Source organism: Citrus sinensis, chromosome 9 (assembly GCF_022201045.2).
Source record: "Citrus sinensis cultivar Valencia sweet orange chromosome 9, DVS_A1.0, whole genome shotgun sequence".
In the NCBI taxonomy this organism is placed as follows: domain Eukaryota; kingdom Viridiplantae; phylum Streptophyta; class Magnoliopsida; order Sapindales; family Rutaceae; genus Citrus; species Citrus sinensis.
In genome coordinates, this window is record NC_068564.1 from 2560380 (window position 1) to 2575958 (window position 15579).

The window sequence follows — 15579 nt, forward strand, 5'->3', positions numbered from 1 at the left end:
ACTGTGAAATTATTAAAAAAAAGTTCTTACTTAACTTTATAAAAAGGAAAATTATCTATTAGAATAAACTCTATTTAGATTATCTCTATTTAATGAGTAATGAGTTACCCTAATTAATTTTAATTGAGATTAAGGTGTTAGAATTTTTATTTATTTATTGAAAAATAATTTTGATTAAGGGACATATAACTTTTAAAATAATTGTTGTTAGCTGTTCTGTAAAAATTATCAATTGAAAAAAAAAATTAATTAAATATTTAATAAAATTTTACTTTTAAAAGTACTATGAGTTTTATAATTAATTGTATGTGTTTGATAAATCTTATTATTAAACTACTGTAAAAATATAAATAACTAAATTAAATAAAATTTATTTATATATTTATAAACACATATATATAATATTTTTATTGTGTATATATAATAATTAATAACTAAAATAAATATTTTATATTATTTATTTTATTTTTTATTCTATTACCTCAATATAATTAGTAATAATAACAATCTCTTTAATGATTTTATTTATAAATCAATAAGAATAATTTCAAACTTTTATAACATATATCAAGATTTCTACGAAATTACTCTTTTCTTATTTTTTAAAACTTATAGCGATTTTACTAAAAATAATTTTTTTTAAAATTTTCTAAATACTAATTTATAATTTTAAAAAACATTTCTCAACTTCTCAAAGACAATTCCAAAACGGACGCTAATTCTTTGACATTCTCTGCAAATTTATCCAGGAACTTACAGAGTAGTTGAAAGGACGAAAGAAGTCAAATCAACGGAAATTTGCGGTCATTCCACTGCAGATGGATAGATGATAGCCCACCCTTGCTGTCCGATTTAATTAAACCGCCAAAACATATTGTTTCGACCGACAAGGGCATTATTGGAAATAAAAAATAGGTCAATATTACCTGATAATAGAAAACGGGGAGCACACGCGGAATAAAAACTTCCCCAAGGACGTTTTACTGGTAAAAGTTTCTCCCATTCAAATCATTATTATCTTTCTTTCCTTTTTTTTTCTTTCTTTCTTTTTCTAAATTTCATTTTCCTTTAACAATTTTTATTTTCCTGCATTTTCTCGGTTGACAAACAGACTCGTAAGGATCCGTTTTTATCTGATATTTCTCCTATTTTGTAAGATACATGCAGTTTATTTCAGAATTTAATGATCCGTGGCTTGAATTAGTTTGATTAGTTTCATATATGTCTCGATTCATGAGCTATAGATTACTGTGCCTGATTCTTGCTATATATATATTAATTATCCTAGCTTCAAATTTAGGTTTTAACAAGTATTTTATGGATAAAATTTATTTTTAATTACTATTTTTCCTTGATTTTGGTAAGTTTCTTTATCATGATCTCATTAAATAGTGGATTCGTCTTCTTAGTGCATTTAATTATTTTTTTTCAAAATTCATACAAGCTTAGATTTAGAGGTTGAAGTTTCATATACTAATTCAGGTATCAAGAGCATCGAGATGCAATTTGAACAAATGAAGGCTGAAAAGTTATGTTGACATTGTATGTATAGTCGTTTCATATTCCGTTGTTAAAGCTTTATGTAGTAGCTATAACTCCAATTCGCCGGAAAATATCTGAATTTTTTCTTTTTCTTGTTGCCTCTCTATTTTTACCTTTTACTCAAGTTACCATTAGTATGTAATTTGTCTTCATTGTTCATCACATGCTGACATTACACCATTATGACTTTTAAATGTGCTTGCTCAGTTCATTTTTTCTCTTGTCTTGTATAATGTTAATCGACTGAAACTGTTTCTTTTGGGTGTTAGAAAGAGCATTTTACCCTTCAATATTGTTGGTTGAGAAATCGATGGCAGCTATGCATATTTAGGATTTCAGAGAGTCTTATTCATCATTCTCATCTTGTAGAAAGAGCATTTAACCCGTCAATATTGTTGGCTGAGAAACGGATTGCAGCTATGCATATTTAGTCATCTTGTCCCCTGGCCTACAAGAACAGTGATATTAATGGATATGTAGAATTTGTTAGTCTATTGTTTTATATCTCTTCTACCAGATAGCGCAAGTACTTTTTACTTGGCATCAAAATTTTAACAAGTGCTTTCGTTTGTTTTTTCCTTGATATCAGGTCGATTGAGTGATTGCCTGGCTTGCTCTCTGTGTTGAAGAAGATAACTTGTCTTGTGAAATGAAGTAATTTATGCAAACTTTTTAACATAACATTTTCCTTTCTTTTAAATTTTTTGGTTTAGGATGAATGCGGACTATTTTTGTTATTATTTTACAATTTGAAGAGAATGACTGTAGTTAATGCATTATGTTGGGTTCCTTGATGACCATCATCATACATTAGCTGCAATGCCTGTACTTCACATCATGTCTTTTAGTAAAGTAGTTATATATGCAATCTGGTCAAAGTTGTGAAGATTTGATATCATAAAGATGTCTTGAGGGAAATTGTGCAAATTGGGAATTACATGGTTGGCTTAGTTTAGGTATTTTTGGTATATTTAATGTAAAGAGAACCTTGCTTGCTTAGTGCCTGCTTGGTATAGCTTATCTAATGGTCATAAGTACTTATTTAATTCCATAAGCTCTTATCAAAATTTTTATTATTGTTTGGCTGTCTTTTAGTAGAGCTTTTAAAGATTAAATAAGCTATTTTGCCTCTACTAGCAAAAGCTGAAATTTTGAGCTTTTGGGAGTAGAGATTGAAAAGCTTTTTTTAAATGTTAAAATATCTTAAATATCATTTACATATTTGACAATCTTATTTCATTCTTTTCATAACACAACTTTAAAAAACTTGCCTATTGAAGTAATTTTATAATTTGTAATAAAAACTCTCATTGATAACCAAACAACTAAAAGTTTTTGGGTAAAATCTCTACTTGTAAAGGCTCTACTAACAAAAGCTCTACTTAAATAAACTCTATTTGGAAAGTTATAACGAACAGAACCTTACGCAATTGGAATTTTTTAGTATTACAGAAAAATTAATGTTGTAATTATTTAAGGCCTTTAGAATATCTTATACCGTTTTATATATATATATATTCCTTTTCGAGGTAAGACCACCGTTTCTATTGTTTCAGATAAATACTTTGCAAACCCCTGCCTGTCCTTTTCCAATTGGTCCTTTAATCTCATTACTTTTGAACTTTGGCATTATACTGTTCTGTTTTTAAAATTTGACATCTCACACGGACAAATTCAAAAGTTGTGAAATTCTTGCATTCAAATTAGATTTTGCTAAGTGCAAAAAGGTTTTAATAGCTGTCAGTAAACGATGGTAATTTGTTTTCTGTTGCTTTTATTCTTTCTTCCTCTCACCACAAGGTTTCCCACTGTTTGCTTGTGTAAGATATTATTTTTGGTTAACCATCGTATCAGACTATGCAAAATCAAATGTCTGAAGTTTATTGGATTAACAGGGGGCGTGTGAGGTGGGATGAAGATAATCTTGGGGAAATTGAAGCAAATAAACCTGTAAGGCAGAAAATTACTGAACCCAAGACACCGTATCACCCAATGATTGATGATGATGGTATGTTGATCTCAATTTTGTTTTCACTTCTGCAGAAGCCATACAAACGATGTGTATTTTTAGATATTTTATCGTAGTTAGTGGATGCCTATATGCTAAAATGCTTATTGACTAGGATGGAAATTGGAATTGTGGAGTTGTTACTTCTAAGTTGGGCTAAAACTATTGTTACCATTACCTGGTGCTGGGTAATATTTGGGGTGTTTGATAAAGATAAAGGGATATTACATTGTCAGCCCTCCTTTTGAGCTGTTTAGCAATGAAGAGGTATATTCCTGACCAGTGCCATTTGATATTTTTTAACAATAACAGATTATACCTCTCCTAGACAAGGTAGCTTTGATCAGTGTGTTGACGCCATTGCTGATGGTATGAATGCTGAAGAGTTGAGGACAGCTTTGAATGATGTGGCTTCTTCAAGTGGGAAAACTACAGGGAAATCTGGCTGGACATCTTCTGAGGACGAAGCAGATCCCATGGAAGAAGAAGATGAAGGTTTTCCATTTTAGTTTTTCCTATTTAAATTTAGTTTTTTCTTCAGCATATTGAACATTTTTGTAATTGCTTTTGATGACTGTGTTGTGTGTGTGTGTGTGTCTAGAGAGAGAGAGAGAGAGAGTAATTTTACAATAAGGAACTCCTTTATGTTAATAAACGAAGGGACAAGCTAAAAGACAAGCATTTTGAGATTAATCTTCTGAAATTACTTAAATGAAGATAAAGATGATATTGTTGCATTTGGCTTCTAGTTTTAGTTTGGTTTTTTGAATTAATTCTTTGTTGGGTAATGCCTTAATTATATTAGCCACTCTTGTTTGTGAGGTGTGGTTGACAGATCCTTTCTTTTGTTGTTTCAGATTCGGAAATGGATAGGGGTTCTGTTTCTTTTAGAGAGCACAGAAAAGCACACTATGATGAGTTTCTGAGAGTGAAAGAACTCCTGCGTGAAGGCTCTGTACTTGAGGAAGAAGATGAAGATAATGGTAATGGGAAGGCAAATGATGGGATATGTGATTCATCTTCATCTTTAAGCGCTGGTGTGAAGTGTATAGACATCGAGAGAGACACCGCCACCCCCCAATCTGAACCTCCAGCCAATGGAGCATAATAACTCAGACAATTCCAATTTAAGATGTGACGCTGACTATTTTGACATGGTGCTTACTGTAGTTTCTTTGTATGTGTACAAAACAAGTACGTGACTCCCATTCTGTGTTTCTTGTACTTTGCTTGGAAATGGTTTTTTCATTTTCTCGTTCTGTTTTTTTTTTTTTTTTTGACAAGTCATCCGCCTCTGCGTGCATGTTCTTTACCAAATAAACAATGTTAACATCAAGGTTTTGGCTGCAATACCTGCCTTAGTTCGGGGAGTTTCATGCTGGTGAGGGCTCAATTTTGGGGGGTGATCTTTATGATGTATTTTCTCATTTATAATGTTAATGATTGTTTGTTTCACCAAGAAAACGATCTACCACTGAGCTAACTATCCTCAGCTTCCCTAGTGTCGGGCTGATGTGGGCAAAATTGCATGGGATGGTCGTTTTTGATGTAATTTGTCATTTATATCATAGCTGCTTGTTTCACCAGAGAGCCCTTGGAGCATAAGTTTTGAAAGTCTGGATCCTTTGTTGGGTTTGTTGTTGAATGGGTGGTATGCTTCATTTTGTTCTGACGTTTCAGAAAAAACACAATTAAGTCAACAGTAACTCCACAACCATTCCACAATCTCACACATCAGCCACGCGTGGTGGATAGAGCCTTACATCTCTATATAATAAATTAAACCCTGAAAGCCAACCGGCCCAACACAAAGACAGAAAGAGTCTAGTGTCGATGGCCTCTGAAAACTCGTCTTCAATGTCGAGTCTAGCTTCTCAAATCTGTAACCAAATAGCCTCAATCTTCTCCAAACCCACAGCGCCACACCCACCACCGTTAGATATCATGGTGGCCGAGCTCACCAACACAGCAACCCAAAAGGGCAGCGTTTTCCTCTACGGAGTTGGCCGTGAGGGTCTCATGCTAAAAGCACTCTGCATGCGCTTAGCCCACCTCGGAATCTCAACCCACTTGGTTTTCGACATGACCACTCCCCCAATCTCCTCTAACGACCTCCTTATCGCCTCCGCTGGGCCCGGAGGATTCTCCACCGTGGATGCCATATGCTCGAGGGCACGATCGTATGGCGCCAGAGTGTTGCTGCTGACAGCTCAGCCAGAAAGCGGGTCCAGCGTGAAGCATGCTAGTGTTGTGGCTTATGTGCCAGCGCAGACCATGGCGGATGATGACGATGAACAAGGGAAAGAGAAATCTAGGCCGTTGATGCCGATGGGAAGTGTGTATGAAGGAGCCATGTTTGTGTTGTTTGAGATGGTGGTGTATAAGCTTGGTGAGGCCTTGGGACAGAGCCCTGAAGCTGTTCGGTCTCGCCATACCAATCTTGAATGAAAAATCAATGTGTGGCAAAAAAATGTCTTATCCAACTTTAACAAACTATAGTTGTGTAGTAGTCTTGTCCTTTGTGTACACTTCTGTTGGTTTCTGAAACTCAAAGACTCCGATGGTAATGTCTTTCCTCTTTAATTAACGGGATTAAGAACGAATAATGGTTTGTTTTGGATTTACTAACCCTGTGAGGCCACTCTGCCTTTGGCGGGTGGTCAGGGCTGCTGCTCTCCCCCACAAACGTACGTATTGTGGGGTAATTAATTTCTTAATTATAATGTATAATTGGATGGAAGCAGTCTTTTAACTAGTCTTTGATAATAGTATGATTTATAAATATAAGATATGGTATTATATAATATGAGTTGTAGTTGTGATAAACAAGCCCACTTCGATCCCTTAAGAGTCCTTTAATTGCATGTACTGAGTTAGCGTTTGTGCTCTGCTTGGCACAAACAATCTGAATTATTGGACTTTCAATTGACAAATCGTGGTCAGCACCAACATCTGTAGCACTTATATGCGGTTACGCCATCACCAAAATTGCTAGTCTGGAGAATTCAAAAAAAAATTAAAAAATTGCTTGTCTGGAATGTGATGGCTGCTGTGATATCGCATCAGACGGCAAGCACACAGGAGCCTGCATTGTTTATAGCAATGTCCTTGGCAACTCTCAGCCTCTCGGGCCTCAGCACAGTGCCGCCTCAATAGCAGCCCTGAAGGTATAACATCACAGACGGTGAGAGATCGAGGAGGTTGGTTAGCTGATAATCTGCGCCGGGCATCTGTACACATGAGGTTGTACAGAATACAAGGTGTGTCGTCTTTGATTTGGGCTGACCCCCACTCTTTGATAGCTGCTGACGCTACTTTTGCACCTGGTTTTGGTACTTCTTCAGGCACTATATCCTGACGCTTGTTGGGCGAAGAAGCCATGTAGGTGCTTATATTTGGGTTTTGTTTCATCATCTCTTCAGTCAAGTGCACATAACGTTTTCTAATAATTGATTTTTCAACTGCAAATGCATATAATAATTTTGGATCAGAATCCATTCATGATTTTAGCTTTTCACGAGAAAAATGATTGAAAATTAATAAATGAAAATATAATAGTAGTTAAATCTTTATCTTGTACTTGTTGACACTTAGCAAAACAAAATAGAGTGATGGTAAATAAATATAACTCTAAGATAGGTTATCAATTTCAATTCAAACATGGGTTTGATTTACACTCCATGTACTGAGAAATATTTACCATTCGAAAAGGGAAAGAGGAAAAAACAGAGTCTTTGTTCAAAGAAATGCATTGAGAAAGGGCAGATGTCTAGGTATGTAATACAATATCTTCAAATCGTCATCAAGAAAGAGGATTGTCCCACAAAATTTAAGTTAGGGATGGGCATCGATTCAGTTCGATATCAGGATAAACCGAAATTTTTAATTCGGTTCGGGTCACAAATTCAAAAAAAAAACTTATTGATTTTTAAGGAAAATAAAAACCATACTAGAATCGAGAGTTCGATTATGTTCGGTTTCAGTTTTTTCGATTCAATTTTAGTTTTTAAAGGAAAAGAAAACTAATTCCAAGCAACACACACACATATTAACACAAGAAAGCAAGTTAGATTACCTGGTAGCAACAAATTGGAAACGGTAGGGGCAAGGCCAGCGGTAGTGGCAGTGACAACAATAGTAGACTGGAGATAATAAGATGGATGTCAAACCTGAACGAACAAAGGTCATGGTCGCAGTAGTTGTGGTGAAGCAAAGGTCATGATTGGCAGCGACACTGCGAGTTTGTGGCAGTGAAGATTCGGCAATTGGCACTTGGCAGCACCGCATCAACCAGCAAAAGTTAGGAACTTAGGGAGTTAGGGTTCAGTTATGTGAACTGAATTGCGATTCAGCTAGCACTTGTCAGTGTGTGTATGCGTGCATGCGCATTTATAAATAAATGCAATTGATATCAGTTTGGTTTGGGTTTTATAACTTTTGATCCGAAAACTAAATCGAACCATTCAGTTTGCTTCGATATTTATTTATTTCGTTTTTCAACTTAAAAAATACCAATATGAAATCGAAAAAATAAACAGAACTGATATTTTTGGGTTTCAGTTCAATTCTGCCCACCTCTAATTTAAGTAAGGTGTCATCTTGACACCAAGAGTAGGAGTAAAGCCACTTGATTTATAGCACTACCTCGTTGTCATAAAGGTGTCACCTCGGCACCAAGCGTAGGAGCAAAGTGTCTTGTTCGCATCACCTCTTTACCCACAAAAGTGTTACCTCGGTACCAAGTGTAGAAATAACACGCTTTGTTGGCGCCGCCTTGTTGCCTCAAAAATGTCACCTTCGCATCAAGCGTAAGAGCAAAGCACCTCGTTGGCATTGTTTTGTTGCCACGAATGTGTCACCTTGGCACCAAACGTAAGAGCAACGTGTCTTGTTGGTGTCACTTTGTTGTCATGAAGTGTCACCTCGACACCAATTGTAGGAGCAACTTACCTTATTAGCGTTGCCTCCTTCCCACGAAGATGTCATCTTAGTACCACTGCATTAGGAGAAACACACCTTATTGGCACTGTCATTTACCAAGAAGGTATCGCCTTGACACCAAGCGTATGAGCAATACACATTGTTACCGTCACTTTATTGCCACGAAGATGTCACCTTAGCACTGCCTTGTTGCCACAAATATGTCACTTCAACACTAAGCGTAAGTGCAACACACTTTGTTGGGGCCACCTAATTGCCATAAAGGTGTCAACTCAGCACCAATGCATTAAGAGCAATCCACCTAGTTATACAAAGGTGTCATCTCGGCACTACTTCGTCATTACAAATATGAGATTTCATCTTGACATATGACTAAAGAAGCATTTCGATTACCCACATTAAATGCCTATCAACATTCGTTTCTAAGCTAAATGCAAGTCATTAGATCTAGAGTCAGTGTTTGGCAAATAGGGTGTAATGTTAGTTGGCGTGGGATCGAGGTCTTGAAACAAGAGTAAAGTGACTAGTTGATGTGCCACTAAAGAGCAAGTAAGCGTGGTTATTTAATTAATCAAACATATAATGCCCTAATGATGTGTGTACGTGGAAGAAGAAACCAGTGCCTAAATGATGCGCGTACTAAGTGGGTATAACTCTTCTTTCTCCATTTGCCTATAAATAGAGGAGAAGTTGAAGGTAAAGGGATGGACAATCTTTTGTCTTCCTATCTCTTTTTCCTTTCTAAATTTCACTCTCTCAAACTTGAGCGTTAGATTATTTCATCATTGAACACCACTAGCAACTCTAATTGTGTTTGTTTTATAGGCACTGTCACTTGATTTTGAGGTTGACTTGTTGTCTGGTGAAGATCTTAACCTCATCTTTCATTATTCTCTTTATGTATTTCTCTTACTAAATTATTTGTATTCTTAATGTGGAGTATAATTTGAGTTGTATAAATTTTTATATGTATTTTAATGTGTTCCTCACAACAATATAAAATCATGAATGTTTATCAAATTTTTGTGGTCGCATGTTCAAAATTTTGGCATCAGCAGTACTATTACTAATAGAAATGGGGCGCAAAATCAATAAAAACTAGGGAAAATAATATTTTGTGCATAAAACAATTTGCAAGTATCATTTTACAACAATATTTTAGCAATGACTGTTTTTTAATATGTGCACCTACTTTGTACAATTATTTAGGGTTATCAATTTAAGGGTTTGGAATAGGCTTTTTCAAGCCCATGCCCAAGTCCATTAAAGTAAAAGTGTAAGGGTTGGGCTTGAGTTGGGCCAATTGCGGGCTTGGGCTGGGCTTGGGCCAAGCTTGAGCATTTGCTTGTTTTTAAAAAAAATTTAAAATTGTTGTAAACTCGAAATGAGTTAATAATAATCAGTTGTTATAATCAACAATGAATTAAAGAAAATAAATATTTCAAAAATAAAATAATAACTAAAGAAAATAAAGCAAACAAAATTTTATAGATTTAAATTTTTGTACTGAATTCTCTAATTCACGGACTCTCTTAATTAATTAATACTTAAAAGAGATTTTAATATTATAATTTTAAATATTTTGATTCATTATTAATATATAAATTAAGGATTCAAGCTTTCTATTTTTATGTTTCAAATTTAAATTTATTATTCTGATTCATAATTTTTTTTAAAAAAAATATAGGGTTTGGGTCTGGCCCGAACTTTTTTTACTAAACCCTTGTCCAGACGCTCATGCGAGAGGACTGGACCAAAACCAGGAAGAATGGATAGGACCGACCTGGAGTTTTTTATCATCTACACAATGGTTCTTCTCCTAAAAGTTACAGTTACACGCCCAAAATAGTGGAAATGTCGTTACTCTAAAAGTTCGTAAGACTTTAGATGATCTAAAGAACATCCTAATTCGTGACTGTAACCTACATGAACAGGTCCTATAATGTTTACGCTTTTACTAATTATCAACTTTTGTAACATCTCGTTACTCCTTAACATTAGTCAAGTTTAACGGACAAAAGACATACCACCCGCAAGATAATTACTTCCTTTTGATGAAAGTTTCGACATCCCCAAAGTGGTAATAAAAGAATTTGGATACAATGCTTACTTACTTCTTGGTGTTATTCGAACCAAACTCGATTGATTCAAGAAAGTTTAAACAACCCAAACCACCAATTGTTGTATTTGAATGAGATGATCTTAAACTTGTAATCCACGAACCAAAACGCATTTTATTTCTGTTTGGACATTTTTACCCATTCCTATTTTAGAGTGTTTTGAGTAATCAATTTACCTGCCAAGAGGGCATGGGCGGAGTTAGGGGAAAAATTCCACAGGGGTCAAATTTAAAATTTTAATTTTTTTGTTGTTATATATGTAAAATTATAATTCTACAGGGGTTAATATAAATATTTTACACTAATTTTTCACTTTAAAAAAAAAATTAATATTTTTTAAATTTCTACGGGAGCCACGGCACCCTCTAGCCTTATACTAGCTCTGCCCTGCAAGAGGGGCTGGAATGAAGGAAAGTCGGGCTAACAAAGTGCAAAATCGACATCCAGCTTTCAGATAAAAATTTGCATGCATTGGTCCTTTTTATTTATTTATTTATTTATTTTGACCTCTTATGATTATAGCCACTAGAAAGATTACATCTGTAACATTCCCTCGCAATGGATAAGGATAAAAGGTCATTACGAAACGCCAACAGAGAAAAATAAAAAAAATCAAAACCCAGCGGCATCTCACATCCGGAATCTAGATAGCGGTCAGCATCTCATCACTCGGGATCAAACCCCCCTCAAGATTTTTTTTTTTAAAAATATTTTTACTTTTCCTTTTCCGGTTATTTTGTTTTAATTATATAATATAATAAATGAATATACCACAAAAATATCTTCCAGTTCTCGATTGGTGCCGGAGATATTTTCACTTTCTTTTCACCAGAAATCTACCCGCGCGCGTACGTTTAAATTTTCCTACTCGCTTTAAGGCTACGCGAATAGTTCTTTCAGATTATAAAAGTGCATATGGGGCCAACGCTTGCTTGCCACTCCCACGTGTCACTTGCACTGTCGTACCAAATTATCAATATTGAGAATTACAAAAATTTATTAAAATTTTAAGTAAAAAGATAAGTTAAAATAGCCCATCATTCTTAAATATACTTATTTTTTAAAATTTTTTCAGCATATTTTCATTTGATAATATCCAATATTACAAATAAAGAGTCGGTTTCTATTGATGTACGTATTAAAATACAAAAAATAATTAATTGCATTCAATACTTAAATTTATTTAAAATTTTTATAACGTAAAATGATAATTTTGAATCTTTTATTATTTGAGTAATATTATCGTCAAAAAGAAAACAATACATGACACATTTAATTTTTTTATTATTATTTTGTAAGACGATCATTCAACTAATAATATTTTCATTCAAGTTTATAGTTTTATAGAAAATATTTTTTTTAGAAAATATTTATAACTCTGATTAGTTATTATCTTTATTTATAAACTTGTATCATCATGATCAATTTACACTTTATGAATATCGAAAATTATATTTTAAAAAAATATAAAGTTGTTATTAATGATTATTGAATAAACACGCGTGTGTATAAAATTAAATTATCACCACATGACATAAATTTTTTAAAAGGTCTAACTCAACTCTCAATAATATATTAAATCTAAATTCATTCGCTGTTATGGAACTTACAAAGTGGAATAACTATTAATAAAATTCCAATTGCAGGACAGCATTTATAAATGTCAAAAATACAGAACTTGACACTATATAATGAGTATCTTTTTTTCTTTATTCTCGGTAAAATATTATTTAAAATTAAATAATTAAAAAAATGAATGAAGCGAGTATGGTTCAAACTCTCTCCTCTCAAGTACTTTGGCAGAACTTAAAGAAAGAGAAGCCATTCTAAATAAAAAAATAAAATAAAATAAAATAAAAAGAAAGAAAGAGAAGAGAAGCCAAGTTGCCAACCACGAGCTCTCTGGGGGGAAACCTCTGTGTATATAAAGTCCTCGATCGAACCACCAACATAGATCATCAATCCAACAAAGACCAAAGCTATTTTTATTTGCTTCAAAAGCACTTCCAAACAAAAAGTAAAAGCAGTTTTCAGGCGAATAACCAGACCAGACCCCAAACAAGGTGGTAATATCCCCCCTGCGAAACAATATTAATATTGATATTAATATTTGATATTAATGGACACAGCAAGTAGAAGCAGCAGCTTTTCGGGGCCGTGGACGAACGAGAAGCACTTGCACTACTTGAACGCAATGGAGGCCGCGTTTGTTCATAAAATGCTTGACAACAAGCGTCGTCTTCCCCGTCTCGACCGTTACTTGCCTGATACCTCTGACTCAACCCTAGATTTGAATACTCACCCAACCAAAAAGCAAGCCACCACCTCGCGCTCTTCAGGTATCATAATATATTATATTGATTCATTCATTCGATGGGTTGCGAGTTTATTTCGCGCTCTTCAGGTATCAAATACTTGCATTGTTTTAGACCTTTAATTTACATAAAACATTCTTTTGGTCAAATACCTGAACATTGAAATCAACTTAAACCTGAAACCGGTAAGTAAACTTGCCGTCCAAACAGGACCTACTGAACGTGAAAAATCACGAATATGCCTCAAGATATTTGTGTGCCATGTAACCCCTTTTTTTATTGTTCTTTTTTGTGTCTTCATTCGCTTTATTGTTATCTTTTTAACTCTCTTTTTTTTTTTTTCTTAGTCATTTTATATTATTATTACATTATTCTCATTTTAGATTTTTGGTTATGGGCAGCTGGTAATAAAACTGGAATGGACAGCAGAGCTGACAAGAGACTGACTAGAAGAAGACGCTCAAATCGGCCCTACACTTCATCAGAAGATCAGGTTTGATACACAAATATCATAAATTTAATTTGCCGTAAAATACACAATTACTATGGAATGCATTCTTGGGTGAGGATCAAAGGCGCATTAAGGCAAATGTGGTCACCCTTTACAAATACTTGTAGCTTGATTTTTACCCTCTGATCTTGATTTCAAGTTTTTGTTCAATCAATGTTTTAAGTGTACTAAAAATATATGCATCTAAACTCTCGATAGAATTCAAATATATATGTATATATTTAAAAAATATATATATATATCCGCAGGAATTTACCTTCTCTCTCTACCCACTCATTCTCTCTCTATCATTTTCTTCACTATGTCTCTCAACTTTCTCTCTCTCTCTATCCTTTTCTTCACTACTTCTCCCGATTTTCTCTCAGCTTTCTCTCTATTTAGCATTAAAAAAAAGTACAATTATTTCCCCGGCACGATCTATCATACGAGGGGTCCAAATGATACTGTCACAAATTTTTTTTTTATTAAATTTTACAAGTTTCTTGTTATAAACTCAATTACTTTCTCATCATTTTTTTTTAATTTTTGGGTTATATATAATGTATGTGATAATTAAAACAGTCATTAAAAAATTTTGAAAGGGGGTGGCGTAACATTAAATTCGTTGCATGGTAAAGATGACTTTTTTAATTATCATTTTCTACTTTTGTTGACTCTGGATATATTTATGAAAACACTGAAGACTTATATATATACAGGTGGTCCCGCAGATTGAAAAGTAGAAGAGGTTATAAAGACGAAAGTGACCCTCCTGCTGCGTCCACCTGCCGAATGAGATGAAGATTCTTCTTTGTATTAGGGTTTTTAATCATGTAATAAATTTATTATCATTCTTTTTGTTTTCCTTTTTTTTTTTTTCTTTTAAGTTTGGTGTAGTTGATCTGGACCATCTGGTAATGTAGTGTACGTATTTTGCAGTGAAATTTGCTAATTAATTAGCATGACTATGTACTCAAAAGTTGATATCCATTAAATGATTTGGAGCTTGTTTGTTTTTTATTAGAAGTTTTTAAGTTTACTTTTTTATCAGGCATTTTAAGAGTTTTAATTGTTTTTTTTTTTTTATAAAAATTATGTCTGATTATAAGGCATTTATCTCTAAATGAAACAAGTTAAAATTACTGATTTTTATCTTAATAGAAAAAAGTCTGAATAAAAAATAATTTTTTACTCTCAAAACTGCCCCTGACAGATATATTATTTTACACTACAACACCAACATCATCAGTTCTTACGCGTGCATTTGATCAATTTACGTATGGGTTGAAGACAATACTCTTAGCAGGTTGTAGCCGTTTGCCTTATCATGGCAGAATAGCTATAATTCCTCTCACATTTTTTATCTTTTAAACAATTTAACAATCATAATAAAATGTATAATTTTTTTTTTTTGTATTTTGAGCAATGGTTATCATTTTTATATTATTTTAAGATAAATGATTCATTGATTTCATTTTTGGTTATATGATCAAACAAAATATAGGTAATATACATGTACAGGCAAATAGTATCATTAACATTATATATGTTAACTAATGTACATATGTTATATAAATGTTGAATAAATTATTAGGAGAATAATACTTTCCAATTCAATTCCCTCCTTACCTATGTGGGTGGGGTTTAAATTCCAAACCTCTTATTTTCAAAACAATAGATTTTACCAATAAAATTAGTTGATCCCCACGAACATAAATATTTTGGATATGTACTTTGTAATTATTTTTTTCAACTATAATTTCTAATTATTTAACTAACGAAATCTATAACAATCATATGTCCTACCTACAAAGGACATAAATGTCAAAATATCAAATTTTAGATATTTTTTATTCCCAAAACAAAAAACTTAGCATTTATATTTAGACGTCTAAAAAAGAAAAATAAATATTTCATTAAGATATTTATATACAAACCTATTCAGACTTCAATAAAATTTAAATTTATTTAAATTTCAGATAAAAAAATAAAAAAATATGACCTTTAGACAAGGCCTTGCGTGAGCATGTTACGCATGTAAATGACATAAAGCAGTTGCTTTGTGTAATTAGCTGGCATCCCATGTGATTATGATTAAAACACAATTCTTGATTTATAGGCTATATGAACATGCTTTTGCCAGCTGCTTATTCGTTCATTGAA

The 15579-nt window shown here is 33.4% G+C and overlaps 4 protein-coding genes across 13 annotated transcripts; 3 read left to right on the forward strand and 1 right to left on the reverse strand.

Annotated features, from left to right (window-relative positions):
• Positions 1–840: 840 nt before the first annotated feature.
• On the forward strand, positions 841–4809 carry LOC102627802 (protein phosphatase inhibitor 2). 8 transcript variants are annotated; one of them, XM_006490298.4, is made up of 6 exons: positions 903–986; positions 1483–1542; positions 2132–2196; positions 3438–3550; positions 3863–4045; positions 4408–4809. In XM_006490298.4, the coding sequence occupies exons 3-6, from the start codon at positions 2192–2194 to the stop codon at positions 4656–4658; spliced, it is 552 nt and encodes a 183-aa protein (XP_006490361.1). In that variant the 5' UTR covers positions 903–986; positions 1483–1542; positions 2132–2191; the 3' UTR covers positions 4659–4809. The 8 variants fall into 8 exon arrangements, with proteins under 8 accessions (XP_006490359.1, XP_006490363.1, XP_006490361.1 ...); XM_006490297.4 differs by lacking the exon at positions 903–986 and adding an exon at positions 1030–1115; XM_006490296.4 differs by lacking the exon at positions 1483–1542 and having other exon boundaries at positions 841–986.
• A 139-nt stretch (positions 4810–4948) lies between these two features.
• Positions 4949–6156, forward strand: LOC102627506 (hypothetical protein). Its single transcript, XM_006490294.4, has one exon. The coding sequence runs from the start codon at positions 5384–5386 to the stop codon at positions 5996–5998; it is 615 nt and encodes a 204-aa protein (XP_006490357.1). The 5' UTR covers positions 4949–5383; the 3' UTR covers positions 5999–6156.
• A 238-nt stretch (positions 6157–6394) lies between these two features.
• LOC102627120 (uncharacterized) lies at positions 6395–9575 on the reverse strand. Of its 2 annotated transcripts, none has more exons than XR_371981.4 (2): positions 7626–9575; positions 6395–7011 (listed from the first exon to the last, which is right to left on the reverse strand). XR_371981.4 is itself a non-coding variant. In XM_006490293.4 (2 exons), exons 1-2 carry the CDS (start codon positions 7835–7837, stop codon positions 6542–6544), a joined length of 663 nt encoding a protein of 220 aa, XP_006490356.1. In that variant the 5' UTR covers positions 7838–8287; the 3' UTR covers positions 6395–6541. The 2 variants fall into 2 exon arrangements, 1 of the variants encoding a protein (XP_006490356.1); XM_006490293.4 differs by having other exon boundaries at positions 6395–6992; positions 7626–8287.
• A 2900-nt stretch (positions 9576–12475) lies between these two features.
• Positions 12476–14436, forward strand: LOC102626656 (hypothetical protein). Of its 2 annotated transcripts, none has more exons than XM_006490292.4 (3): positions 12476–12950; positions 13328–13419; positions 14148–14436. In XM_006490292.4, exons 1-3 carry the CDS (start codon positions 12731–12733, stop codon positions 14157–14159), a joined length of 324 nt encoding a protein of 107 aa, XP_006490355.1. In that variant the 5' UTR covers positions 12476–12730; the 3' UTR covers positions 14160–14436. The 2 variants fall into 2 exon arrangements, with proteins under 2 accessions (XP_006490355.1, XP_006490354.1); XM_006490291.4 differs by having other exon boundaries at positions 12482–12950; positions 14136–14436.
• Positions 14437–15579: the final 1143 nt, after the last annotated feature.

What these genes read in the sequence shown, in the direction of transcription:
- LOC102627802 (XM_006490295.4), top strand. An exon ending in CCCAATGATTGATGATGATG is followed by an intron (nt 3,551 to 3,862) that starts GTATGTTGATCT and finishes TAACAATAACAG; the next exon opens with ATTATACCTCTCCTAGACAA. An exon ending in CATGGAAGAAGAAGATGAAG is followed by an intron (nt 4,046 to 4,407) that starts GTTTTCCATTTT and finishes TTGTTGTTTCAG; the next exon opens with ATTCGGAAATGGATAGGGGT.
- LOC102627506 (XM_006490294.4), top strand. Translation starts at nt 5,384, where the DNA reads ATGGCCTCTGAAAACTCGTCTTCAATGTCGAGTCTAGCTTCTCAAATC.
- LOC102627120 (XM_006490293.4), bottom strand. Translation starts at nt 7,837, where the DNA reads ATGCGGTGCTGCCAAGTGCCAATTGCCGAATCTTCACTGCCACAAACT. An exon ending in TTCCAATTTGTTGCTACCAG is followed by an intron (nt 6,993 to 7,625) that starts GTAATCTAACTT and finishes ATCAATTATTAG; the next exon opens with AAAACGTTATGTGCACTTGA.
- LOC102626656 (XM_006490291.4), top strand. Translation starts at nt 12,731, where the DNA reads ATGGACACAGCAAGTAGAAGCAGCAGCTTTTCGGGGCCGTGGACGAAC. An exon ending in CACCACCTCGCGCTCTTCAG is followed by an intron (nt 12,951 to 13,327) that starts GTATCATAATAT and finishes GGTTATGGGCAG; the next exon opens with CTGGTAATAAAACTGGAATG. An exon ending in ACACTTCATCAGAAGATCAG is followed by an intron (nt 13,420 to 14,135) that starts GTTTGATACACA and finishes ATATATATACAG; the next exon opens with GTGGTCCCGCAGATTGAAAA.